Below are 27,266 nucleotides of genomic sequence, written 5' to 3' on the forward strand. Positions count from 1 at the left end.
CCCGCTCCGTCAACAGCGCCCGTGCTTTGAGAGATCTGTTTTCAGAAAGTAGACCAAGCTGTGGCTCTCAGCCGGTGTGCAGAGATGTGTGGCGTGCGCTGCGGTATGAGCTGATATGCGCCTGAAGCCTTTTCGGAATGAGCTTTATCACACATATTTTCCACATGCTCATGCGTGTCGGGCCCTGTCCAGCAGGCCTTTGCGCTTACACGCTTTCCAGGGGAGAGCCATGACGGACGGCATCACGGCCAAGCCTGAGTGAAACAAACAAAGCAGGAGACGATAGATTTGTGTTATCGTTCCGAGAGCAACGGCGGCAAGTCGACAAACGCCTCAACTCTGACTGCTGTTTGAACGAGTTCACACCGCTGAGATGAAACAGGTGCGTGTCAACACTCATTCAGCATCTAAATATTTGCCTCCAGAAAAAAACTTGTGTGCGTAATTTCTGATTTGTTATTATATTCCTCCACACGACTTTCTGAACAGTATGACGTCGCTGACAAGTCTGAGGGAGCACCTCTCTGACAGAGATGTGCTGGGTTGCGCTCGTATCATCACAGCGAGAGCTCTCAGGTCCGTCTCCCCGCCACTCGTCTGTCTGCGCGTCTGTCTGCCAGTCCGCCTGTCTTGTGCCGGGCTTTGGCCTGTGTTAGTCAGGGGGAGCGAGGGTCGGCGCTGGGCGGGAGAGGTTGGTCTTAAGGCTTTGTCCACACATCACCACAGCTGATTGCTCCTCTGGATGGTTGGGATTCTCCGCTAAGACAGGGATTACTGACCCATGTCGGCTTCCCACCTTTACAGCAGCCTCTTCGATGTTCTCCCAGTCTGAACTTGGACGCCCCAGACAATTGAAAAGATGTGAGTGTATGTGTGTGCCTTCAAAAAGATAACTTCGATATCTCTTTCAACATCCAAAAGAGACCGTTTTATCCACATGCATGTGTGTGCAATGTACATGAGGTCTAAAACAAACACTGGAGCGAACTAAAATAAAAACCTGTGTCACCACCTTCCGGATGAAAGCACGTGTTGTTTGCTTCCCTTTACCTGACCGAACTTCTTTTAATTATCACCTAAGATTAAAGCAGCTGGCGATCTAAAGGTGATTTTGACCTAACGGGGGCGAGCAGATAACGACAGACAAATCTGTGGCATGCTGCAAATAAAGGTTTGATCGTTACGTGCTCAGCCTTCTTTACTTTAAAGCTCACACATAGCATTCACACACAACCCCCAGAAGAATCCTGAACTGTTGTTTTTACACTTGACATTTGTAGAAATCAAACAAACAAGAAATCATTTTTACTCACTGGGCTTCAGAGATGTTGATATGCAGATTTTGTTATCTTCAGACCTCCAAAATGTTGAAATATCCCTTTAATGATGTCAAAGTGCTCTATTCTAACAAGCTTCGCAACTGTTTGCTGAAAGGAGGGGTCCCTTAAATGCTTCGGTCACGCTACACGACTTTCTTTCTCGTAATCTGGAGTCTGTCAGTCGTCGCAGTTCGCTCTTTATATGACTGATCGACTGCAGGGGGATCGCACATGTGAGATGTGACACTGGAGTGATGAGGCCCAAGCTGTCCGAGTTGTTTGTGCGCTGATATGCAGCAAGTAAGAAAAGGAAGAAAAGAACATATATGGGTGAGAGGGATCATTTTAACAAATACAACATAAAACTGCCTGCCAGTACTGAGGGTTAAGCGAGGATGACACGGTTACAAATAGTGAACATCTTGTGCGTACGCATTCTGACGGGCCATCGATGTGCCCGTTCCATACAAGCAGCATGCAGTATGCATGATCTGACTGGGTTCAGGGAGCTACTGTGGATGATAGCAGAGATCCTAGTTCCTCGACCTTCAACCAGGTGTCCAGCATACGTTGCGATATGCTGCTGCGAGCTCCTGGATCGCGTCTTTGATCAGTTCACACACGGCGATAGTCAAACATGGGAAATGAGCGCTGCTGGAAAATCATGGCGAAAATCTTGTAACGTAACTTGACCATAACCCTACCAGCTCAGTGATCACAACACATCAACACAGCACAAGAAATATTAGTAATTCCAATTTTTGCTAGTGCAGAAATTGTTAGTCAATTAATCAATTTAGCATGAGATCAAAACATTTTGACAAATAATTTATTAATGATTTGCTGTTTTGTTTCATTTAAAATTTCCTTTATTTTACCATTTACTGAAAAAACTGAAAAAGCTAACTGGGAACATTTACCGGACATTATGTTGATAATAGAAATGGTCATTAGTGGCAGCCGGTGAAGTGAAACAGAAGTAATTCTCACTTTGAAATGCTCTACTTGCGGTTTGCCTCCAAGCGAAGAAGACCCTGACAGATTCCTGACTCGTCCACAGCAGAGAAGCTGCAGCGTTAATAGCATGTCTAATGTTTTAGACGTTCATACCGCAAAAACACAGCAGTCTACTATACACTAAACACACTGTGGGACCTATATTTAACATGTGAACAGGACACAGGACCTTATTTATTCACTGATTTAAAAAAGGTTCAAGACTCCTGGTTACAAAGTCCAACAACTCAATAGCTGACATTCCAGCCTACAGTTTACAATCGAGCTGTTTCATTCTGCAGCTCAACTGCTGACATTCCAGTCTACAGTACACAATCAAGCCATCTCATTCTGCCATGAACTAGGCTGAAGTTTCCATTGTGTCAGGGTAGTTATTAGCCCAGAGACAGAGGGAGCCAGCCAAGAGAGGAGTTAGGGCTGTCCGTCAGCCTCTAATGTCTCCGCACAACAACCCAAACCTAAACTGACAGGCACACACCACACTGACAGCCCCCTAACAACACACTATTGTTCCCTCGCAAATGGCCAGGACACACCTTTCAGTGCCCACAGAAGAAGAGAGTGTGGCAGAAAGAGGACGCACAGAGACAGCCATATACTGTGGGCCTCAGTCCAACCAGCACAGTGTGTGTGTATATATACACACACACTGTGCTGGTGTATATATACTTATACTTGTATACTTGAATGAGCCTTCCCAACGTTCGGCAGTCGATTACTTTCGTATAATTGACCGCTGCTAAGCATATTTGACCGTTGTCAAGGAAAGTGGCCTTTTGGCCTCTGATTCATGTATTTAGTAGCACTCCGAGCACTAAAATCTTTGCTCCGCAAGTAATCCAGTCACTTATCACCCCAGCGTCTTCGGTCGCTAAGCGACGTCAGCTGATCTGTAGTCTATTTCATATCGGAAAAAAACGTAATCCTAGGCCAATAGTATGGATGAGTTTCACATTAACTTTAACATTTTTGGAAAATACGGTGATTTCGACTCTTGGCAAAAGGCCGAGTTGTCATTACCGGTCAAGAAAAGAAAAAGAGAGGAAAGCAGCGAAGAGGGAGAAGCGAAACAGTTCCGTCGATAATGTAACAATGATTGGTTGGGGTTTGGCACAAGGTATCTTTCACCATCACTGATTGGTTAGTCGCCACCCGCAAGGGGAGATGGGATAACAATGGCAGCGTCAACAACACGAGCAGAACATGCTGCTGCATGTGACTTGCCTGAAGTCCCCCCGCTGCGTAAAGCCACTTTTGACGGTTGGAGATACAAACATTACTTTGAATTTGTTAAACGTAAGGAAAACAACTTGACTGTAAGGTGTACACTTTGCCCGTGTTGGAAACTTCTCTCCACTGATGCTAACACTACCTCAAACTTAACGAATCACCTACAGAGACAGCACACACACACACAAAGCTTTATGCTAAGGAACCGTGAAGCCACATGAATGTAACGAGTAATGTAACAAGTAATGTAACTAATTACTTTCTTCAGGGAGTAATCATGTAATGTAAGGCATCACTATTTTTGAGAGTAATGCATAATGTGTAATATATTACTTTTTTAACTAACGAGCCCCAACACTGTTGATAACCCACTGACTGCCGTTCAATAACAGCTAATGTTAGCATTCAGCCACTTCCTAGCTAACAGCACTGCTTGATAGCATTACATGTTGATGTAAGGAAAGGTGCAAATTACCTCTAAAAATTTCAGCATACATCTCAGACACATTTATCTAAGCCTGGCAGTGAAGCAGACATGATGTAACCAAATGGTAAGATAAGCCAGGAATGCAGAGATGAAGCAGGTAGACAGCAGCATGAGAACGCATCTGTCACTTAATACCACAGAGTAAAAAAAATTTTTTAATATAGTACTGTTCTGTTCTTTCCTGTTTGGAGAGAATGTTCATCTGACAAACTGCAAGCCATACTGCTCGACCAGTACAGTAGGACACTGTTCCATCTCTTCGCTGAACCAAAACGCAGAAAAATAGCAACTCGTGTTGATCAGACTATCATGGCTGCAAACCAGTTGGGCCCCAAGAAGCCCAACAAGCACCAACAGATGGACACACTGACCTGAATGTAACATTCCTTAGTAATACTAACACAGTGTCGTGTCTAGCTTTACACTTGTAAAGGTAAGCTGGACAATGTTAATTGGCCTGCGAGCTGCATCCACCAACTTAGTTAACACTGTTGTCAGTTTGTCTCATGTAGAGCTGTTCAGCCGTCTGCATTGCAAACTTTACAGCACGGTATTTGATATTTGAGACTGGATGTACTCCGATGGTAACTCAGTTCACATCGACTGTAAATGCAAATAGCTTTGTTCATGTGGACAGAAGCATCTGGCAGGGCTGTGAAGCTCAACCTGCCTTTCTAAAGACCATTTTCTATATCTATTGCTGCTCAAGAAGGTTTGTTCCTGCTGCCATCCACAAAGTTACTGCTGCAATGCTTCCCGAGTTCCCAAACTACGGGCAGTCGAGGGCCATAACTTGTGTGCGTTAGTCGCATGTCCAAAAAATGTACAGTGTTTTTATGGCATTCACTTTGACAGTCCTAGCTCAAACTTTTTCTCTACAACGTGCATTAGTGAGTTACATTGTTTTAAGAGAAATAACATGTTAGTACTTCAATTCATTCACACATTGTGTGTCTTAATATGAGATGTTAGAGACTCAACGACCCTGCCAATGCAAGCATTTGACTCACCTACACACACACACACACACACACACACACACACACACACACACACACACACACAAGCATCCTTAAGCACATATCTCAACTGTGTCCTGTCATGCACTCTCCCATCTGAGCTATCTTTCAATATCTCTACACACACACACACACACTTGGGGAGCTGAGGCAACAGCCTGTCCTCTCTGGGTGCTATCCAGTGGATGCCTTCCAAAAATATCTGATCCCCTAAAGGCATAGTTCACTCAAAAGAAGTCTGCTGATGTTTTCCAAACGAGTCTGATTTCAAGCTGAAAGCAGCACCATGCACTGTCAACATGCATCTGGTTTAATTAGAGCAGGAAGGCACTCTGTGTCACTTTGCTAACGCTTTGCCCACTGTGGAAATGGGAATTTCACTGTAGCACGCATTCATCAGCTTCCATTTTGTGTGTTTGAGTGTGTGTGTGTGTGTGTGCACATCTTTTCATAGTCTTATTGCCTCAGCCTGTCATTAACCTCTCAGTGTGCTGTAACGGCCCCTGACATATTGCAAGGGGGCATGAACACATATGATGATGATACTGTACTTACGTTGTGTATGCACTGTTGAAGGTTTCAGTCAGAGCACGATTGGAGTTTTTTGGAGTTTACTCTTAATTTTTCATTAGTTTTTTTATGCTTCCAAATTTTGCCAGTGGCATTGGGTTTAACTCGGATGTGGAGGTTCAGAACACATGTTACAAGCCACAGGAACACTTGTGTTACATCAAAAATGGAGACGTGACAGAGAACCCGCAGAGACTCCATCTGATGTCCACCCTACCTTCTGTCGAATCTCCTCTTCCATCTTGATGGGGGAGCCAAACTCAGCAACCTGACGGACGCCCTCGCTGGCGTAGCCTCCGTACTCCCACAGCACGTATCCTCTGGAGTGAGACGCACCAATCAGAGCTGACCAGTGGTTGGCTCGTCCTGGAAGACAGGAGGAGCGACGACAGACATTTAGGTTGGAGCTGTTTTAAAGAGAAGGGATACTAGCTAATTGAATGGGTAGCTGCTGTAGCTGACTGTCTTCCTTTTGAGACAAGGATAATGAATTACATTTTTCAGAATGTCTCTATGTAGATTAGTTAAAGGGTAACTCCACCGATTGTACATATTTAATTGTGTTTACAGGTCTTGGGGAGTACTACTGCATATGTGTTAAAGTAGTAAAAAGCCTTTTGTGGCTCCAGAGGAAGCTGCATGTAATCTGATAAACTACCTCCAGTGATGTCACTCAGTGGCTAAATTGCATTATGGGTAATGTTGGTAAACCACAGTTTAATAATGAACCTAAAAGTATTTTGACCTCTAATCATAACATATCTAATTATCATGTCTTGTGCCACTAAGTCAGCAAAGCATCTTGTCACTCGATCTTGTGGTCATGTCAATTCCCCGTACTAATTCCCAGGAGGCTTAGCCAAAGATCAGTATTATATTATTAAGTTTCGTAAAAAGTTAAAGCTATTTATGTTCATGTAACTTGTGACAGTTTGGACTTAAAGAGCACCAGACTGTGTCCAAACTGTGAAAATAAAGGAGATATATGTTTATCTGCACACGTGCAGATCTACAGCGTTTCCTCCACTCGCATAAAGAATGCACATGGTTTGAACTCACGTGGGTAGTCCTTGGGGTGGAGTTTCTCTGACCAGTTGCCGTAGAAGGTGAGTCTGTACTTGGCTGTTCCGCAGGCGCAGCACTCCATGGCAGGGGCCTCCGTGGCTTCACCGGGCACCCGCTCTACAGGGAGACAGGGTGTGTACATGGCAAACACACACACACACACACACACACACACACACAAACACACAAACACACACGTTAAGATTCATGGGTCAACAAGATGCACAAGCCAATTACAGAGTACACATCTGCATAAATTACCAGTTGAATGACTACAACGGGAACCATTGAGAATGACAGAATATTACGTTGTTGCATTAAACTGCTATTTAAATGACACATTAGCTTTGACGCAGGCTCATAAATATTCACATATTGGCCTCGACCAATGTTTTTCAAAGATAGGTCAAGGGGAGTTCTTGAATATTTATGAGTCGCCAAATTATTCGGGAGAAAACTCTCACTTGACATCTAAGTTATCGCAGAATGAGTAAGCAAATTGAAAACAGGCTGGCTTGATTGGCTTGCATAATAGCCTGGAAAATTAGATTTTTTTTTTTTTTTTTCTTGAGGAGAGGAGAGATTTTACGAAAGTGAAATTCTCCTGAGATTGAATTTTGAAAACCATTTGTCCAGGCTCTGGTTTTTATTGTACAATAAGGGTGTGCATTAGACCTCAGAGAGTCCCGTCTCCTCACCGTCTCAGCGAGAGTTGCGTGTTTATTTGGGGAGCGGGCAGCTTTCCAAACTCGGCATCTTTCTCAGCAGTGAACAGGTACAGTGAAAACAGTGGAACAGTGATGCTCTGTGGTGAAATTCAAGGCAATATCTAAATTCCTCTTAGACTCCCAGGAGATCTGTGACTCATTGTCATCACAGTTTTTCCTGCTGGTTCGCTTGGTTTTATATCTTTTTTTAACCACAGTATGAAAGACAGACCTGTTCTTCTGTGTGTGTGTGTGTGTGTGTGTGTGTGTGTGTGTGTGTGTGTGTGTGTGTGTGGGGGGGGGGACGTCAGAAGATAGAACAAGTGATAATGGCACCACGATGAGCGGTCAAGGATGAAACGACCAACGAGGGAGAGGGAGAGAAGATGATGGGCAGCTGTCATTACCTTTCTCGCACAGTCGAATGGTGAGGGAGCCTTCATCCTGGAAATAAATGATCCTCTTCTGGACGATGCTGGCCCTGGAGAGACAGACAGGGGGGCGGGGAGAAAAAGGAGAGGAGCGAAAAAATTGAGAAATTACGAGAGAGAAAAAAAAAGGAAGAGAAAGTTGGATAGTAAGAGGAGTGCAAAAAGGGCACTGGAGGGATAATAGTGTCGTATCTTTTTTTTTTTTCAATATCTGATCCATGTAATCCGTGGCGAGAGAGGGAGGTAATGGGTTCTCCGAGATTTCATAGCGGACACAGATTACACATCTTTTCGCAGAGAGCGGTGCTGTATTTTTCCAGACCTCATGACACAATCACACTGCTACAATATGAAATGTAACCGAGCAATCATGCCCACAGACATGAAGAAGAGAGAGCTGGAAATTACAGTTGGAAGCGGGAATATAGATCTTTACACAGGCTGAGCACACCGCCACATTCTAACTTATGAGCTAATATTGGCTGGAAATGAAACTGTCCCAATGAAAATAGGTTGTTTTACCCATATCCCTTACATTCCTCTTCAGTGAAATGAAATGAATTTCTCGTACTGCATAGACAGAGCTGTCAAACTTGTGTGCGATATCACTCCAATTGAAACGCTGCGGTGACAAAGGAGGTTAAAAAAAAAGGTTGTCGGAGGAACAATAAGGTCTGGTGGCCTTGCAACACGCTAACAATGTGGTGCAATGGAGTTGCATATACTGTCAGTACTAGTTCAGCAAGTTTGCACATTTTCCTCAGATAAAATACTTCCTTATATGAGTGTGCTGTCATGAAATAAAGCTGTAGATGAAGATGTGATTGTTGGCACTTAACATGGCTTATCCCAAATTGAATCAAACATTTATTTATTTTTTTAAATGTGTCGTATAGGAATCTGGGTGTTGTTCAATTTCTACACCAGCTTCCTAAACTCTGTTTTCTGGAAGCCAAAATTAAAAATAAGAGCGCCTACAGGGACCAAAACTCATGAATGCATAATTGTTCTACATTAGCCTGGAAATATTCATGAAAATGCTCAAATTTATAGAACTACAGTGAATCATATCCCATGTCACAAACCTTGTTTTACATTTCTGAACTAAGTTTTTCTAACATACCAACTACAAGGGGGAAAAAACCCTCCCCTGGTGACAACAGCGCCTAACTTCCTTTTCTACTGTGTCTGTAACACCTGCACTTTTACTTTTGTAAAGTGGGTGCGTAAGATTACCAATTATTCTGTCGCACCGTACCAAATATATCCATCTTTATATTTTCATTCCAATATGATCTAATGACACTAAAGTTGATTGTACAATTCTTGGTTTTGACATATGTGAACTTTTACCCTGCGCTGCAGTCCAGCGCAGCAAGAAATGATGTGCAGATGCTCGAGAAAGTTCAAGATCAAGCAGCACATTGCGGTCCTGACCTGCTCATTGAGATGGGGAGGTGAGGCGAGACCTGTCCTGGCTGAGGGTGGAGGAGCAGCTGCTTTACAGTATCTTTATTCTGGGTAATATGTGCCAGAGCTCCCTCCACATCCACAACTACCACTTTAAAGAAAACTGTTCTGTCCTCTGCAGCGTTTACCATCATTTATCACAGAACTTTTGATTAAGACTACTTTTAATAACAGCAGATAAGATTGCTAATGAGCCATAAATATTTAAGGCTACAGAGTGCTGCAGGGATGACGTCGTTTCATAGGCTTACCTTAAAGCGCCCTGGATCCCTTTGACAGAAGCAAGACGAGCCTGTGCGCTCGTTGTGATGGTGTTTAATTTCCCCGACAAACTCTGCAGTCTCGTTAGGCAGCTTGTTGGCAACCGCCTTTTAAAAGACATGTAGGCTACAAACTTCAAAAACCCACGAGTGGAGTATTAACCGATGCATTTGATGTTGAAGAACACTATACAGAAATCTTCCGCGCTTCTGTTAACTACAGATCTTATTTCAGGCATCGAGCCGAAACCCCATTCAAAAAACAAATTGACTTTAAGACAAGGGAATATGATGAACTAAAATATTCACTTATTTTCAGGTTTCGGGACTCATTCCTCCTGCAGTCTATTTAGATCATTGAGAAGAATATGTTGGGTAAGTGTAGTGTTCTATATTGTGTGGTTGTTGGAATCTAATGGTACATAGTGTGTATGCTGAAGTATTGCTGATTATATCACAGGCTAGTACTGTCTCTAGATTTGTTAAAGTCTGTTAAACAAACTGTACGTGTGCAGTATGTGTTTTAATCACATCAAATTGTTGTACTTTATTTTTCCTGTGGAGGTTAAAGCACATAAATAAACATAAACTTGAGTCTGGGCTTTAACAGGCTGGCTAGGAGGTTCTGAATTTTAATCACACGACAACGACCGGACAAGCGTCAATCAGACGGGCGACTGACAGGCAGGAAGGCATGCCACGGACAAAAGGTGCATAAACATGTCCTGTAACAACCATTACATACAGTTAGTGGATGTTGCCAGCGTTGTACTGCGACTCTCCACTAGTTTAAGATACACCACCATAAAGAAGCAAACAGATAAATGTTAGAAATACAAACGTATCATTAGACGAGATTATTGCACTGCTGAGGGATCGGACGGAGGACACTAAAAAAACACTAAAACAAAGCTAAAAGAGGAAACTGCACGACAATCACTGAAGACACATACTGTATCTCACAGTGGCTTCAGGTAATCCTCATTTATTATTTGATCATTTCAAAGCAATTCATGGCCTGTCCCCAAATTACTCCTCAGAATTGTTATCTTCAGCAGGAGCAGTTTGTGGACAGCAAACAACTACAGCAAAGCCCAGATTAATGACCAAGAAAAACCCAGTTTCACAGTCAGAATGCCTTAAATCAAGCAGGTTATTGCATCAGAAAATGCCCCGAAAAGCTCTACTATATAATATAACCGTGTCGTATAAATGGGAATACAGAACGATTATATAACTGCTTTTTTTTTTTTTTTTTAAAACAGTATTTTTGTAGCAGTGGAGTCTTCGGAGTGTCTGCACCTCATACAGCAGAGAGACATAAAAGTGGGATATGAAAGCGAGCTGAACAGCACTGACGGTGGAGACAGAGAGGGCCCGGCGACATTAAGTAGGAGTTATCGGTTATATTGCTCATATAAATCTTATACAGACTGAACGGAGCAATATACCCTGCAACATGGCTTGACTGCCTGGGCATGAAATTGAAAACAAAAGTGAAATATATAGACTATTACTGAGCTATCTTTGATAGTTCTTAAGTAAATTCTGTAATAGTTTGAATGAGGATAATGATCACTGCTGTATTTGTCAGACACATTCCACAATGAATCCGATCGTTGGGACACAAAGATTTTACATCTGTTCGCAGTGAGCTGTCAGTAAAATTGATTCATACCTTCAATTACTTGTCCTGCCTGTCTTTCGTTAAGGTATCTCGCTCCTCACTACCTGTTCAGTCCGCGAATCAGTTTGTGAGTTTCCTTGTCTCTGTTTTGTCAATGTGTCAATTGCAGGTCGCCGTGCCTCAGAGAGAGAGCAGACAATAATAGAGACATATGAGGGAGGAAACAAGTTCTAACAAGATTGCTGCATTTCCCTCCGGTCCTAAAGAGGTCATAAACGACTCGGTGCGGCATCGTCTCCAGTGCTCTACAGGGGGAATGTAAGGCCGTGCCGCCAGAGTTGCGGAAAAAGTTTCTACTTTACATTGACCTTGAAATTCTGCAACCAGTGTTGAGTTCTTTACTGACGTTACACACTTTCCACGTCAACACTTTTAATCAGTGGCAAAACTGTACCATTTTCAGATGCCTGTGCTGCTGATGTTACAGTGTCTGCAGTAACCGATTTTGGAAAAAGGTAGTTGACTGGTGAACCTCCCGAATGGAGCATAATACGCTGCTAAGAGAATACAGGCAGAAGGCTGGAGCTCTGCGGAGTCCGCACCACACTTCTAGTTGGTCATGAGTGATGACTGAGAAGGATTCTTTTTGTGTGTGAGTCTTAGATAGTGTTTCGTAAGACAATTCTGCACAGTGTGCCTTCAGACTGGTCAGCGTGCATATTAAACATTTACACATATCTCACAGATATGATATGGTAGACGGCAGCCTCTGTGTTATGTTTTCTGGTACTTTTTTGTCTTCAGGAACGGAAGGCTCCACAAGCCTGCCTGACCATCACTGGTGCCGGTACATCTACGGAGCATCAGTGATATCGGTGAGATGTCTGCACAAAACCCAAAGGATACGAAGACAACACCCACATGCTGTATCTGATGAGTACCACCACAGCAAGGAGCAGCTCCTTTCCTCAGGCTGTGAGACCCCTAAATTCACACTCTGCACTCTAAATTACTTAATAAGTCGGTATGTTTTGTGTGTGTGTGTGTGTGTGTGTGTGTGTGTGTGTAGTTTTGGGGATTATACCAGCATTTTATTATACTATCTCAGCTGCATCTCATGACAAATAAAATGTTAAAAAGTACTCTTGTAACTGCGTGTAACATTATGAGCAACTTATAAATGTCAAATTCCTTGTATACGTACACCTACTTGGCCAATGAATTCGGATGCTGCACATTCAAACAGTCTGTTTTGAAACTGTAATGTCTAACTGATTTTCTCATCTTGGAGGCAGTGGGATAACAACTGAGGAATTACCATCCTGCCATGGTGAATGTCCTAGAAAGCAATTCACATTTGCTCACTGACACAGCAGACAGCAGAGCCATCATGTACAGTTGTATTACTGGCAATTGGAGTCACCTTTTGGCTCTGTCTCTACCAACAAAGCCTCTGGCTCTGTGGCTGCTAAATGCTCCACTACGTTCACCAGCTAGTCGGTAGTGCCATTTGTGCTGTGCAGGTAGTGTCTGGTGGTTTTGCGACTGTCTTCCAACAACATGCCTGCATTTGCTGCCTGAAACACAGTTGATGTGAGTGGTGTGAATGAACCCAAACAGTAAAGTCGAGGCAGTAAAACCAAAACAACTAGATTAAAAGACGATGAAAGTCTGTGTGGACCTGAGGGGAACAGGGAGTTGGGTAATGATTTCCTGTTGGTTCATTACACTTTCACATTACACTTAGTCATTTCATCTATTGTTTATGTGAAAATATTGATTAACTGCAGCTTTAAAGATAATGAAACATGTAGTGTGTTCTTATGTTACCTGTGTCCTGCAAAAATAGGCCAGCCTAACACTCGCCCCCACATACACACAGGTATATTATGTTATGTCATACTGCAGACATCACAAAATGGCAAGGTTTCAGGCACGGCCCAGGACAGGACGGCTCTACAGCGGGTGATTAAACTAACCAGAACATCACTGGTACCACCTACAGAGCATCAGTGACATTAGCAAAGTGAGATGTCTGCACAGAGCCCAGAGCATACTGAAAGACAACACCCAGCCCAGCCACAGTTTGATCACAGCTCTTTCCTTTGCCATTTCTCCTCTGACTGTGGGATTCAGCACCAGGCTTCTCACGTTAGAACTGGACTCTCGCGTCCGGTCTTTTCTCTGGAGACGTCCTCTCTCTCTGACTGTCATGTCAAATAGCACACCCGTGAAGCAGCTGGCTACATGCCTCTCCCACTTCCTGACGTACTGGCAGCAAAGCGTCATGCAGATGCCTCTAAGACGTTGCTTTTAAAACATGCGACGGCACACTTGGCTATTGTAGGAAAAATAAACGTTTGTCTCCGACACAAAAAGTCAATCTTGCAACAAAGAATGTCATTGCTTCAAAGTGTGTATGTTTCCATCTGTTTCTGATCCGCCACACTGCTGTTGGCAGATTTTTTTCTTATTGCCTGTACTTCCCCTTGCATCCCTCTTTTCAGATTCTCATTAATCTTACTTCTATTGGCATCTCACGCCTCATGCATAATATATATTCCACATCTCAGCGACATGTCTGCCGACTTCTCTTATACCCTGGAGGATCAGACGGCGCTCCCCGCTGAATCTGCGGCATGCTGTTTGGATTCATGTGGAGAGCTCTCCAGAGAGCAGCGCCAACACATACAACTGTGTTACACTCGCATACAATAATGTTTTCACTCCTTGACAAGTGCTCCTGGCTGCACTAATAGACTTCACAAAAGATCATCGACTTACTTTTAAGATCCTGTATTATTTTCATCGAAGTTATTAACTTATCTGCAACTATAACAAATATAACAAATATAAATATATATTAAAAAAGGAGCCTGTGTTGATAAAATATCAAAACAAATACAAGACCAGTAGGAATGGACAAGTGAAGTTGATGATGAAGAAAATCACAATTCCTCTGCATCTGAGGGAAAGCTTGGCTGGAATCAGTTGACAGCAGCTCAACTGTTGGTTATATACTCTAAGTTGGAAAAGGAAAGCATAAAGGTCATTTTAAAAAGGTTAGCTTAGGAATTAGATGAGTAAATGCCAAGATGAGAAAGTAAAACATGGATGTATTCAAGTGTGATGAGTATCAGAAGGCGTGTCTTACTGAGCATGCTTGACATTTTTGAATATCATTTCTATATGGTTCCTCCATCTCACCCTGCACCTTCTTACCCCTCTTAGGCCCTGATGTGATGTGATGTCACCACAAAAAGTTGGCAAGTGCTGCAATTCAATAAAGACACTGCCACCATCTACAAACGGTCACCAATAAAGCCCTTAAACTCAGTGAGTGACCCATTCATAGACTCAAGGGGGGAACTGTAACCTGATGGCCCACAAAGAGGACCTGCAACAAATCACATCTCAGCTCAAAGGAACACGGAGCAACTAACAGAGGTGGCTAAACTGTATTAAAAAATCCTGGCAAAGACATGAGAGGAAGCAAATTCACCCAGCTGGATGACACAACTTGGGGTGAGGACACCCTTCTCCTGTAAGTAAGGACTGCAATTCATGAATCTAAAGAGGGGCGGGCGTCTGTGAAGTCATCTCACTTCACTTCTCTGAAAACACAGTGTGCTCATGCTCTGCAGACGGCACCAGTGATGTTCTGGGTGGTTTTAATCGCCTTCCTGTCCTGGGCCGTGCACCAACCGTGCCAGTTTGCGACGTTTGCAGTCAGGATGCTTTCTATTGCTCCTCCGTAAACGTTGACCAGAATCTTAAAGGGATACGATTGTACCAGAGCCCTCATAACTGTATATTCCTGGGAATTTAAAAAAAAAGTATGTCTCTTACAGCCACGGCTTTACAGCTGTTGATGTAGTGTTAGTCTTTGTCTCAAGATAAAAATGCCAAATTTGAGTATTTTCTATCCTTAACAGTTTTAGTTTAGTCTTAGTTGACAACATTGACGACATTTTTGTCTGCTTTTAGTCAATGAACAGTCACACATCTTTGTCAACGTTAAGTTGTCACTAACTCACTGTCAGTCTGATACTGGGGATCTTCACTTGTCAGCCAATGAAAGGAATGCACGGTTTATGTTTTGACAGTTGATAAGCACTACTGGGGGTAAATATGCATTTTTTTTAATGTACGATAGCTCACCTCTAACATTTTAGTCCCATCTCATCTGATCAATGACAACGTGTTAGGGTTTAGGATACATTTCTTCTTAGTTTTTATGAACATTTCTCAACACTGTATTCATGACCAAAAATGTTAATGAAAAAAACAGTTGTATGTGACATATTTTTATGTCGTTTAAGACACTATCAACCTCATAACTGTATTAATATTAGAATCTCATTAGTATAATGCATTCATTTAACTTGTTCTCTGCAAAACCTGCTTGGAATATATGAGAACTGAATGTGAACTGAATGTTGAGCTAGCTCCTGTGAAGTGTGAACAACAGTAGCACAGGATGACCAGAATCACGGTTAAGCAGTAACTCTATTGCTACGAGTGGTTTAAATAGTAGTGTGTTACTGGTCTGAGATGGCTGGTGAAAACAAAGTAGCACCACAGAAAGATTCAGCTCGTGGCACAAATTCATTTCCCTATTTATCATTCGTGGGACTTTGAAGTTGACAGTAAATAGTAGCAAGTACCCAGGCGCCAGTGGTTTCTGCCTGAGCAGACTTAAAATAATCCAGTCCTGTGATCAATACTAAAGGCTCGTCTCTGTCTGCGTCGAGACAGTAGTTTAGATCCTCCTGTCAAGCAGCTTCACAGAGTCTCACATTCAGACTTGTGTTGTCACTGAGCGAACAGACGACTGGTGGCCTCTTCCTCCTCCAGGAGGCCTCCCAGTCACAGCAGCAGAATACTGATGGGGCGACCAAGCAGAAGGTCGATGTGAGGTGAAAATGTGATGAGCAGACGGCTGGAGGGCAGTGATGGAGCGAGAGGAGAAATGTTAGTGTAAACTTGATAAGGAGATGAGACGTGATCAACAGTATAGCAAAACTTAGATTGGAAAACAGTCTGCCACACACTCTTTCTACTCAGACACACTCACTTCACCCTGTCTATGTGTTTCTTTTAGCTCTAGGTGGAAACGTTTGCAGACACCGAAAGACTTTTCAGGAGTTCTTAGAGATTAAAGAACAGATTTGAGATGAGCTCATCAGAACTACCTGAAGGACCTTGGTGACCTGAGGTGGAAAACACAAACAGAATCTCTCACTCACTCACACACACACACACACAACAGACACACACACAATCTCCCATGTACGTATGCACACACCCTGATTCACCCCAGGGATCTTGTATATTCAGGCATGTCGCGTTTGCAAAAGATAAAAAAGCAAAACAAGGCATAAATATGAAAAAAACCTTCCCGCTGAAGATCCTACGATGCAGCAGTTGAAAGTGGAGGATGCTTTGAAGTTGGAGAGCCGGGGGAAGTCGTGTGGGTGTTTCACCATTATCTAAGCACTTTGAGAAGATTTGTCAGTTTCCCCAAGAAACAGAAATGCAATCAAGTTGTTTTTACTATATATTCTCCAGATATCATCGAAACTCTCTGGTGCCAACGAGTTTCATCTACAGAGGTTGGAAGATCATTTCAAAGATCTATGTGCGTGAATGTCTCAGAGTTGTTTTCTTGAGAAACTGTGAAAATGTCCCCGGGTAAAAAAAAAATCACATATCAGTGTAAACATCTAAGCAGCTTTGCTTTTTTCTTCAGAAAGATGGTTTTTTTTAGTACTTAAAGAAGTAATAACCCCTAAAGTTGCACTAATCAGGAATGTTGCTATAATGTGAAACATGTTGGTTTCACTGACAAACCCAGAGATACTAATCCGTTAAACTATACAAAGCATTTTAGCTTATTTTAGTGCAACTCCACTGTTTTGATCGACCGATCATCACTTTTCTCAACAACCTAGTTTTCAACAACTGCAGGCAGCTAGCAGGTTTTAGTTAAAAGGCTCTAATACATCAATCTAGTGCTACCTGCCCAATACAGAATTAGTCAAACAAGCCTGATTGGACCAATTACAAAACGCTCTTGGACGATGAAACTAGCTCACCAAAATGTGTTTCTGAAAATCTGCCCCGCAGTTGCTTAATCTGCCTTCATTTTGGATCAACAACTGTTCGTTTTTATAGTTTTTCTGAATTTTTCAGGGGCGGCGGTCGAGTTGGATGCACCTGATTTGCATCAATTAGCCAAGAAGTCAACTTTACGCAAATGGGGCAACCCGGAGCCTCAGTTAGTAGAGGGTTGGCAGACCTATGTGCATGTATAGAGGCTATGTCCTCGCTGCAGCTGCCAAGTGTTGGTATCCAACCTATCGCCCACTGCTGCATGTCATCCCTTCTCCACCCTGTTTCCTGTCATTCCTTAGCTGTCCTATCACCAAAGCCATGAAAAGTGAGCAGATTGGGCAACACAATACACATTGTGTCGATATGCAATTCTACTAACATATCAGTCATTACAATTTTATCTGGTGATAATATGTGTTGTATACACTAATCCTAACCCTGCAAAATAGAAAACTTGCCCCCTTTTGGATTCGCACTATGGTAGCTAAAACATGATTAAATGTTCCAGTTCACTGAAAATGTATCATGACTCTCATGATCTCATGTGCAGGTGGCATTTATCTGCATCGAAACCATTATTTAGATTGGGTATGAAAAAAAAAGCTGAACCTTTAATTGCTGTGTGTCGGATATCAATTTAATTCATATTTCATTTCTTCCCCATCTCTTCTCAATTTCAGGTTGTAGATGCAGGTCGTGAATATTAATTAGGGTGCGGGAAAAACAGACAGCCAATTACAAACCTTAATTAAATCCTTGAGTTAAAGCTACTTATAAGTGTCATTACTTATAACTCTTGAAAGCTCAAACTTAATTGGATTCAATGAGGAATTTGACTTGAAAAGCAGATCTGACGCAGGAATCATGAGCAGAAAGCTGTCAAAAACAAAAACTACTCGATCTCAGTGAAACGGAGCTCATCGTCGGCTGAGCTGACTGAAAAACACGCTTTGAAAAATGAGAACATTTTAAACACCGCCTCTGTTTTTGCACGAGGCCGCTGTAGAAGCTCAATAAAACTTGTGTAATGGACGTCTCCACTTTACCCATGGAGACATTATCCGTTGAATAACACTAAGTCATGCCAGGATTCCTGTTTGCCTGTTTAGGCCAAACCTTAGGTAAGAGACAAAAACAGCGGGAATGGAAAAAATGTATCAAAAATAAACACAGTGGAGCTAAATATGTGTGGCAGAAAAGTTAAAAGCATGGTCAACACAAGCATGGACTTCTCCAGCACCTGTGGAGGCTTTGCGCTCGCTGGCTGCCTCCACCTCAGGCTACATGTTGTTTCAAGTCAGACAGCTCGGCAGGATGAATGACAACAGTTGGGGCGAAACGCTGACCAACTGAGGGGGAGGAGGGCAGGCCTGACTGTACACTTCTTGCCTCAAGGAGAGAAGCTGCACATTGTATCTTGAGGTAGTTGTTAGTTCCAGTGCCAGCAACGGCTGAGACGAGCAGAGATAGCTCATGATGCGGGATGCTATTTGAAGCGGCTGACACGTTCTGCTTGCCAAGAAACTGATGAACGTGTTTTAACAGCTGACTTCTCTCAGGTGTTTTCGGCTCACGCATCACTTAACTTTGTGAAAAGAAGTGTAGTCCCAAGTGGTAGTGGGAAGCAGAAGGAGCAGCTTCCGTGTAAATGCAGCTGTTATTTTCATCATCTTAATTCATTCATTGCAAACCACTTCTTGTTAAAGGCTTGTTCCATAAAATGGGAAAATATAAAGATTCTCTCAGTCCAAGCTTCCATAATCAAATTGCTGGTTTCCCGGTGTTTTGATTTATTGGCTAATTATTTCAGCTCTAATCTTGAAGGATCATTTGATGGGTAGAAATGTGGTTGTGGCCGTTAGTCTTCGTGGTTGTACAAGATTGTTCTTACCAAAGCAACTGTTGAGATTTTTGACCAAATCCCACTTACCCCCCACTTACATTTCTCCAAAGCCAAAGACAAAGAAACCAAAGAAAGTTAAAATTTAACATTTCTCTTTGTTGCAACTTGACATTTGTCTAGGTTCAGTTTTGCATTTCTCTCAAAACCACCTGGTTAGGGTTAGTAAAAGCATCATGGTTTGGCTTAAAATAAAGTGTGTCTGGCCGTAATCCGTCACTGCAGTGAGAAAACCAACAACAAGCGCCGACAATCGTGTTTTGGTTTAACAAATGTTCCGATAGTCAGCTTTCTTGCCTCTTTTAAAACAGCAACATCGCCATGTTCCCACGTTAGTAGTTGTTAGCAAGAGAACCAGCTTGTTGTGCTGGTATCTCAGCTTGTGAGAGAGACAGCTCAGTATGTTCCATTTCCTGTTCACAACTTAAAAGAAATCACTGATGAAGAATGACAAACAAAATATCTGACTGTTGGCAAAAAATACAATGCTGTCAGTTGCCTACTTCACTCAACTTGTGTTGTCTCCCTTCTTCCCTCCCGTGTCCTCACTGTGTCCTTTTCTGTTTAGTTCCACCAGGCGCTCTCTTCAAAAACATTTCTTTAGCCTGTTAGCATGGAAGAGCTAGTCTTTATACTAGGGCAAACTATCCAGGCGCTGGCTGTAGCTCTGTATAGAGTGTAGGATGGATTTCCTCATCGAACTCAACGCAAGGAAAAAAAAAAACATTTCCCAAGATGTCGAACTATTCCTTCCACTAGTAAAGACAGATTTTGCTATAATACTGTTTTCCTTAACGATCGGTCTCGCAGGTCTAAAATCTCTACTTTACCTAGTACTAAAAATAAGCCTGTCTTTTTAAGCACTACAGCTGTCACTGACCGCGTTTACACCACTCCTCCAAAGTAAATAGTTGCACTGATTTTGAGATAGCAGGTGCTGAAGTTGGCATCAAATTAAAAACCAACAATCTCGGAGGCCCGCTGTGGATTGAAGGACAAACGAGGTTTCAAAAGAGAGTGGAAAGTGTTGGAATGCTCCCAAATCTCCCAACTGTGAGGTGTTTTAGTCAAAGCTCCTTAGAATCAGCTGAGAGACATGTGTCTGCTGTGCTGGGATGGAATATATATGTGCTGTCTGACACGTACCAATCCTAACATCGCAGCAGACACAGTTCAAACTCCTCATGTATAAAGCATTATCCAGTGGCACCTTGTGTGTCAGTGGTCTTAATATTATGGCTGATTTTCCTTCAGTCGGTGTGGTCGTATATGTACGTAATAATTGTAATTCTGATGTCTGTAATTCACAATCTATCCTATTGAAAATTCAATACAAATATTTGAATATATACTTTTTTTAATATACTTTTATTTCAAGCTTTTGGTGTTTCTGTTATGTATTCTGGTGTTTTTGTTGTCTTCGAGTGTCTTGTATTTGGGTCAACTGTCCGTATTTTCTGATTCGTACATGTGTCATTATAAAAGAGACATCTGTAAAACTGAAAAAAAAAAATATATATATATATATATTATGGCTGATCGGTGTGAAAATATAAATGCATGGAAAGGAGAGAAGACAAAGAGAGGGGAACAAAGAGCATTCCCATGGTGCAAGTGTGGTGATACTGTCCATGGACACAGGATGATGTTGGGTCGTAGGTAAGTAAAATATGCAGCTTTGGTGATCTTCCGGTTCATAGTTGAAGTTACACAGTTCTTCCTCTGAATACAACATTGGACAGTATGAAGGAGGAAAGACTCACAGCAGGCGGCTGCTAATGTTGTCCACTAAAGTGACATTTATAACAAAGACCGACTGTGAAGTATCTCCTCTCTGACTGACATTAATTCGCTGTGAAGCCCTCACCAGCAGCACCACGGGGAAAAATAAAAAAAAAACTGGTCTCAGCAAAGATAAAGTGAAAACGGCAGAGAGTGGATAGTTAAGGCAGAAGACAGAGTGAGGCAGAAAGACGACCATGTTAGATGAGGCAATGCCGAATCTCTATCTCACCGCTGACAGACAAAAGTGACAGTAATACGAGGTGAATTTGCATAGCAGATGTTTCCCTACGCAGGGGTAGATTTATTGGACTAGCAAACACTGCGATGGCTACGTGCCATCTGTCATACAGCAGCAGCAGATAAATTAAAAGTAACAGCTGTGAGTATACTGTGGAGGTAAGGGCAAGTTATAGCATCTTGCTCAGAGGAGGAAGAGACGCGTGTCAGGGAGGTTATTCCCTTCGGGAAGTCGGATGAGGAGATGGAAATGAGAGAGGCGGAAAGAAGTACAACTGTGGAGAAACAGGCAGGGATGTAGACAGAGGGATAAATCTATTTCAGTGGCGTATTCATTCCAAGTGATCAGTTCTTTATCATTTGTATTCTCAACCTGTACATATTGCCACCACTCTCTGCACCTGTATGAGCTAACATATCATTCTCAGGTTGCAATGGCATGAGATTTACACCTCACGACAATCATCTCAGAAATGATTACTAAATATCATTATTATCAGTCACAAGGAACAATAAAAGGGTTTTTTTGGTTGAACTTTATCATGAGTTCACAAAATATCACGACCCGAATGAAACTGAACTTGAATTCAACTTGAAATATGAGTCAGTAGTAACACTCTCAAACTGCCACCCCCTATCATCACTGAGTTTGACTCTGACGTAATGCCAAATCACTGCTTTTGCTTTTCGCTTTGACAACAAATCCTCCGCCATCATCTTGTCATTCAGCTCTCCAAGCTCTCTCCATGTTAAAAGTTTCATTTGACTGCTAATGGCCCCGCTGCTGCACCAAGTAGAAGCCTCCGGGAGTTGCAACGTGTTGAACTAATGATTTTTTTCAATAGCAGAACGACAGTGGGTCTGAAAGTAATGTCATCAGTGTCAGACCATGGTGTAAGACCGGCAAGAACAGCTCCACAACAAGCCTACTGCGAGGTTTAAATAAGTAACTTACGAGGAAAAAAGATTTGCAGTGTTAAAAACTAATGTGCGATCAAACGTATACTTCTGTTTGTTTGGTTGGTTTTTTTGGTTAAATATGCGCAGAAATGCTGCCAGGTGTATAAATAAATAAAGTATAAATGAGAGGTCTCAAACAGAAAAAGAGATTTGGACTAGCTGTAAAAAACTAATCATATCAAAATGTTTACAAACTACTTTTTTGCATTATCATTGTATTGGTAAGTTAATGGAAAATACTGAATTTTCTTGTAGTACTTGAATGCTGAAGTGGCCCTCCTACAAGATGACAGTACAAGCAGTGGCCCCGAGTGATTTGGAGTTTGGGACCCCTGCTGTAGATCAACAGATGTATCTGGTATGATAACTATCAATTTCGACACCACAGTACACCACGGCAACCCAAATGATTTGTTTATAAATGCACAGATGGAATGAATTTGACTCAACTTTTCATTATGTATCTATTTTAGGAGCTACCAGAAAATTGTACATTTGCAGACGCATCGATCGGTGTCACTGTGTGCTGCAAACAATCCCTTCTTTCTTTCTCTGAAGTCAGTCTACTTGCTTGATTCAGCTTTCTATCTAATGATTTTCTCCTAATTCAACAACAGCCCGTGGCTCTAGTAAGAACAGCATTAAGAATAAGAATGAACGTGTTCACCATGACGTCAGCGTCAAAGTATTGAAGTCCAGGGGGTGAAACACAGACTTCATCGTGTTCAATCACATTACTTTTTTTTTCCTCCACAGAGGAGCTGAGGTCATGGTGTGTACACTAAACAGAGTATGTACACCTTTTAATTAAAATTTTAATCATAGGTCTTTGTGAAAACTCTTTAGTGATTCAGAGCATGAATCTCCTTGTTTAAAGTTGGATTCCTTACAGGTTTTCAAAGCTTTCAGTCTGGCAGTGTTAAGAAGAAGGGCAGTTCAAGACGAAGCAAAACATCATTTAAGTCACCGGATAATCATCAGACTTGTCTCGGATAAACTTCAAAAGAGCTTCACATCATTTCTGTTCTGGTTGACTTTGTTTTTGCACTGGACATGGGAAATGATAATTAGTGCATGAGCCTGAGGGCGCAGTCGCTCCGTACCGCGCTGAAGCATGATTGTCCCTCCTCTCCCGTCTCCTGCTAGCCTGCACTCACTTTGCTCCAGCTGAAACCAGGCCTGAGCACGATAACTTCCTGTGCATACGTCATCACGTCGTAGGGCGGTTGCAGCACAATGGAGAACAAACCAGAGATCATGACTTTGCTGACTTTTTGTGGCTTTTTTGTGTTGTTTTGATCATCATTTCATCATTATGCAAGGTGGCGTAATACACATGGTCATATGTCCACGTTGCGCACCCATGCCTGTGCTCGTACATGAGCAACTGACCAAAGCCCGAAGCACACCTCTTCCAACTGTGCCAGGGCCAAAAATGTGTACTGTGCATGAGCACAGCACAGAGTGCTCACACTAGTCAAACAAACTGGACTTTGGGGGGTCAAACATGCATGGGCACAGTACAGATTACCCAGTATGAGTGCACCCCTAGAAGCTAAGAAGAGTAATGTGTTGTCACTTTTGTTACTACACACGAAGCAATTTTGTGTAAAAAAAACAAACAAACAAAAAAAACACCTTTCCTCTGTTCCATTAATTATGTAATTTTTGGTCTAAACTCTTTAAAAAATAGTGTAGAAACATTTGACTTGGTCAGCAATTCCAGAATTGCACGTGGTCTGATGTCTGAGATAAATTATATCTTCTGTGGGACAGATGGGTCGTGGTCCTCTACCATGGAGTCATGGCAAGTTAGTGTCTACTTGGTAATATTTGGACTTCAGATAGAGTGAAACAAAGCTGCATTTTTTAAATAAATAATATTGTTGATATGGAAGTGTAAAAGCTGCACTAATCAATATATCTATACTAAAAATAGGTAAAATAGCTATGTGCAGGGGCTGTTCGAAGTCGAGGATACCCAGTGAGAATTATCAGCAGACTAAAGTTCCTCTTATCTCTATCTCATTGTTTCTGGGCTCATTATTTATGGTTTCTGGCCTGGTCCAGAATCATCACTCTCATCTACATTGTTTCCAGACATGTAGATTTTCTGCATTTTAAGCATGTGCAGTAATGAGAGATACAAGTCAAAAAATAGGAGATAAAGCCGATTTCCATTCCTACAGTAAGTCCAATGCATACAATGCAGTCAGCCGGAATTGATGTGAAGCTATTCTGGAGCGTTTGACACTTTGTCAATTAAAAAGGTTTGGGTACCGACACCGGAGTGTACCTGCCCAGTACCACACAGCAACCAGACAAAGTGAGCTTCCCGCTGGTGAACCCGGTGGAGGATGTAGAAGCTTAAGAGCCAGGTATTTCTCTAAGGAGGTGGAGACCAAAACAGGGCTAAAAGAGGAGTAAACATTGGACTTACATTCCCCACGTGGACAGAAAATATTAGAATGCTAATATTGCTTTACATCTGCTTCAGCAACCACATATGCTTAAATGTGATAACATGACATAGCTGAGGTCAAAGCTTGTTTTTCAAGTGTATTTGTTTCAACAGTCATTTAATAATGCAACACCACACTGATATACAGCATACTGGCTGTTATAATGGATGCCTGGTGAACATTTTGATACGGATAACTAAAATGTAACTAGAGAACTGCTGCAATGATACGATTTTCTGTTGCGATTTTGTCATTTGTTGCTATCAGACATATCCGCTAATACCAATTTACAGTATCTGATAATACAAGCTATATCGGCTGATTATCAACCTAGCCGATTTCTCAGGCCGCACTTTAACACCTGAACATGTTCCTCTCGTCATTAATATTCATGGCAGACACACTGCTTCAGTTACCACCACGCTACTGGTTTCACAGCCCCCTCCCGTTTCACGAGGAAACACTCAAATCGCTAATGAAAACGAGCCGTCTCACAGCTATTTTATGCAACCTTTAAAATGACGGAGAGAGCCGGTTAGTGCCCATCTAATGTGTGTCCACAAGAAACAAGTCCACAGCCTTTCGTCTGATACAAAGTGCTGGCCAGTTTTCAGGTACTCACAGTTTCAGTAGTTCTACCAGTTGCTGCCACCAAACTTAGGTCACACACACACACACACACACACACACACACACCTACACACACACACACACACACACATATTTGCTCCTCTTGAAATAACAGTGCAGGTTTAGCGTCACACCTGCTTCGAACCACAAATTGCCCCCGTAATCATCATCTGTCTCTTTGTTGTCGAGCCGGTCCCTTTTCACAAGCCACAGTGTGTCGTTGGTTCTGGAGGAACATCTGGCATTAGCTTACTTAATGTCTTGCCTATAACCACTATACCACCATAACGACTGCCTGTAAAAACGGCCATGAAGTCCAGATTTCTGCTTTCTAATGTGCAAGTGTAAAAAGCAGAAACTGTAGATAAAGTGCTCACGCTGTTGTGGGTTTATATAACTTGATGGATCATATCTGTGGTTTTTAAATTTATCTAAAAACGACTTTCTGTTTAGTACTCTCCTGTATTCAGAGCGCACCATATGGATTTTGGATTAATTTCCCTTCTTTTAGGCAGCTTCTGAATTTCATTTTGTCGCTGCACGAAATGAACGTGTGGATATTCGAAACGATCGCAGTTATACTTTTTTTCACTTTTATTTTGTCAAAAGAGTTATCAGCACATCTAAGTAACTCCCCGTAATCTCTCTGTTTGATTTTGTTTTCAGGTCTAGATATCTGACACCGGAGAGTCTGAACAGTTTATTGCTAAAGAAAAACACATTCACATAATAAACTCACTCATTCATTTCTTCTTTTGGTTTTCTGACACAGCTGCGTAATTCAAAGGGTTTCTTTGGTAGCTGCCTTTGGATTTTGTATTTTAGGAGAATTTTCAAAGTAGGATCATGGGAAGTAACTTAATCTAAACTGGAATCACTGCCTTGTGGTTGTTTGCCTCTGCACACCATGCAAGTTGCTTTTGGTGAGGTTTGGCGGTGAATAATGGCAAAAAAAAAATAATGGCAAAAAATAATAACAATTTTTGCAAAATGTATCATGATGTCACAGTGAAGTTGACCTTTGATCTTTTGGCTATTAAATGTCATCACTTCATCATTTTGTTCTGTTAGACATTTGTGTGTACAATTGTGTCATAATTATCATGTGAGTTGCTTCAGTTCAGAGGGCAAGATGACACTTCTTACTCCTCTGCATTTATTTGACAGCTGTAGTCACTATTGTAGTTACTTTCTTCACATTAAAAGGCAGCTTTAAGAAGCTTACACTAGAACACATTATTAAAGCTCACACCATGACTGCAAATATGTTTTGCTTATGACTAAAATCAGTGTATACTTCTGTCCCCTTGTAATGTTTCAGATGTCGCTGAGTTGATTGAGAATGTTCACAGAGGTTCTTCTCTCTAATCTCAAACCTGCACACACAACAAGACTTGAAAATAAAGGCGCGTCACACACTACAGGATATCATCAAGATTATCGTTCCAGAGGGAGCGACGTAGCACCTCTTTCATCTGTCAACAATAGTATGCTAATAACGTTAGCCTCAAGGGTAAGGGTTGTTTAGCGTTGCTCGGCAACATCGCTCCAGGATACCTCTCTCATTGGCTATCATGAAAGGACATCATAGATATCAAACACGTTTGATATTTATCAGGCCGGCCCTGATGGGACTGAGGCGGTTTGGGAGGTGTCAGACTGGATAAGTTCATCCCTAACATTACCAGATAATTTGGGCCAAACTTTGCTGTCTGACAATTGAACCATATCAAACGAAAAAAAAACTCACTTCAGTATAACACAGCCGGCCCCAGTAGGCGGTGCAGTCCAGTAGACCTGTATTCTGGTGCGTCTGCGAGGTGTGCTCTCCGTCACTGCAGGGGCACAGTTGGTCATGAACTGTGTGTCGTCCTCATCAATGATCTAGAAACAGAAGAAGGGGGGAATTAGGATTGACATATTGAAAAGGAAACAACAATGCGTTTGAAAATGTCACCATGATCTTTCAATGG

At 42.1% G+C, this 27,266-nt stretch overlaps 1 protein-coding gene across 2 annotated transcripts in view; it reads right to left on the reverse strand.

Moving 5' to 3' along the window:
* The window catches only part of spon1b (spondin 1b), a 101,330-nt gene that overhangs the window by 59,477 nt on the left and 14,587 nt on the right, over positions 1-27,266 (reverse strand). For both annotated transcript variants that reach the window (XM_030425801.1, XM_030425802.1), the window contains exons 3-6: positions 27,044-27,177; positions 7,822-7,895; positions 6,702-6,824; positions 5,860-6,008 (exon numbers count right to left, since the gene is read on the reverse strand). In XM_030425801.1, the coding sequence (XP_030281661.1) occupies positions 5,860-6,008; positions 6,702-6,824; positions 7,822-7,895; positions 27,044-27,177 (480 nt within the window). The remainder of the gene's footprint in view (positions 1-5,859; positions 6,009-6,701; positions 6,825-7,821; positions 7,896-27,043; positions 27,178-27,266) is intronic.

Source organism: Sparus aurata, chromosome 8 (assembly GCF_900880675.1).
Source record: "Sparus aurata chromosome 8, fSpaAur1.1, whole genome shotgun sequence".
Lineage (NCBI taxonomy): Eukaryota > Metazoa > Chordata > Actinopteri > Spariformes > Sparidae > Sparus > Sparus aurata.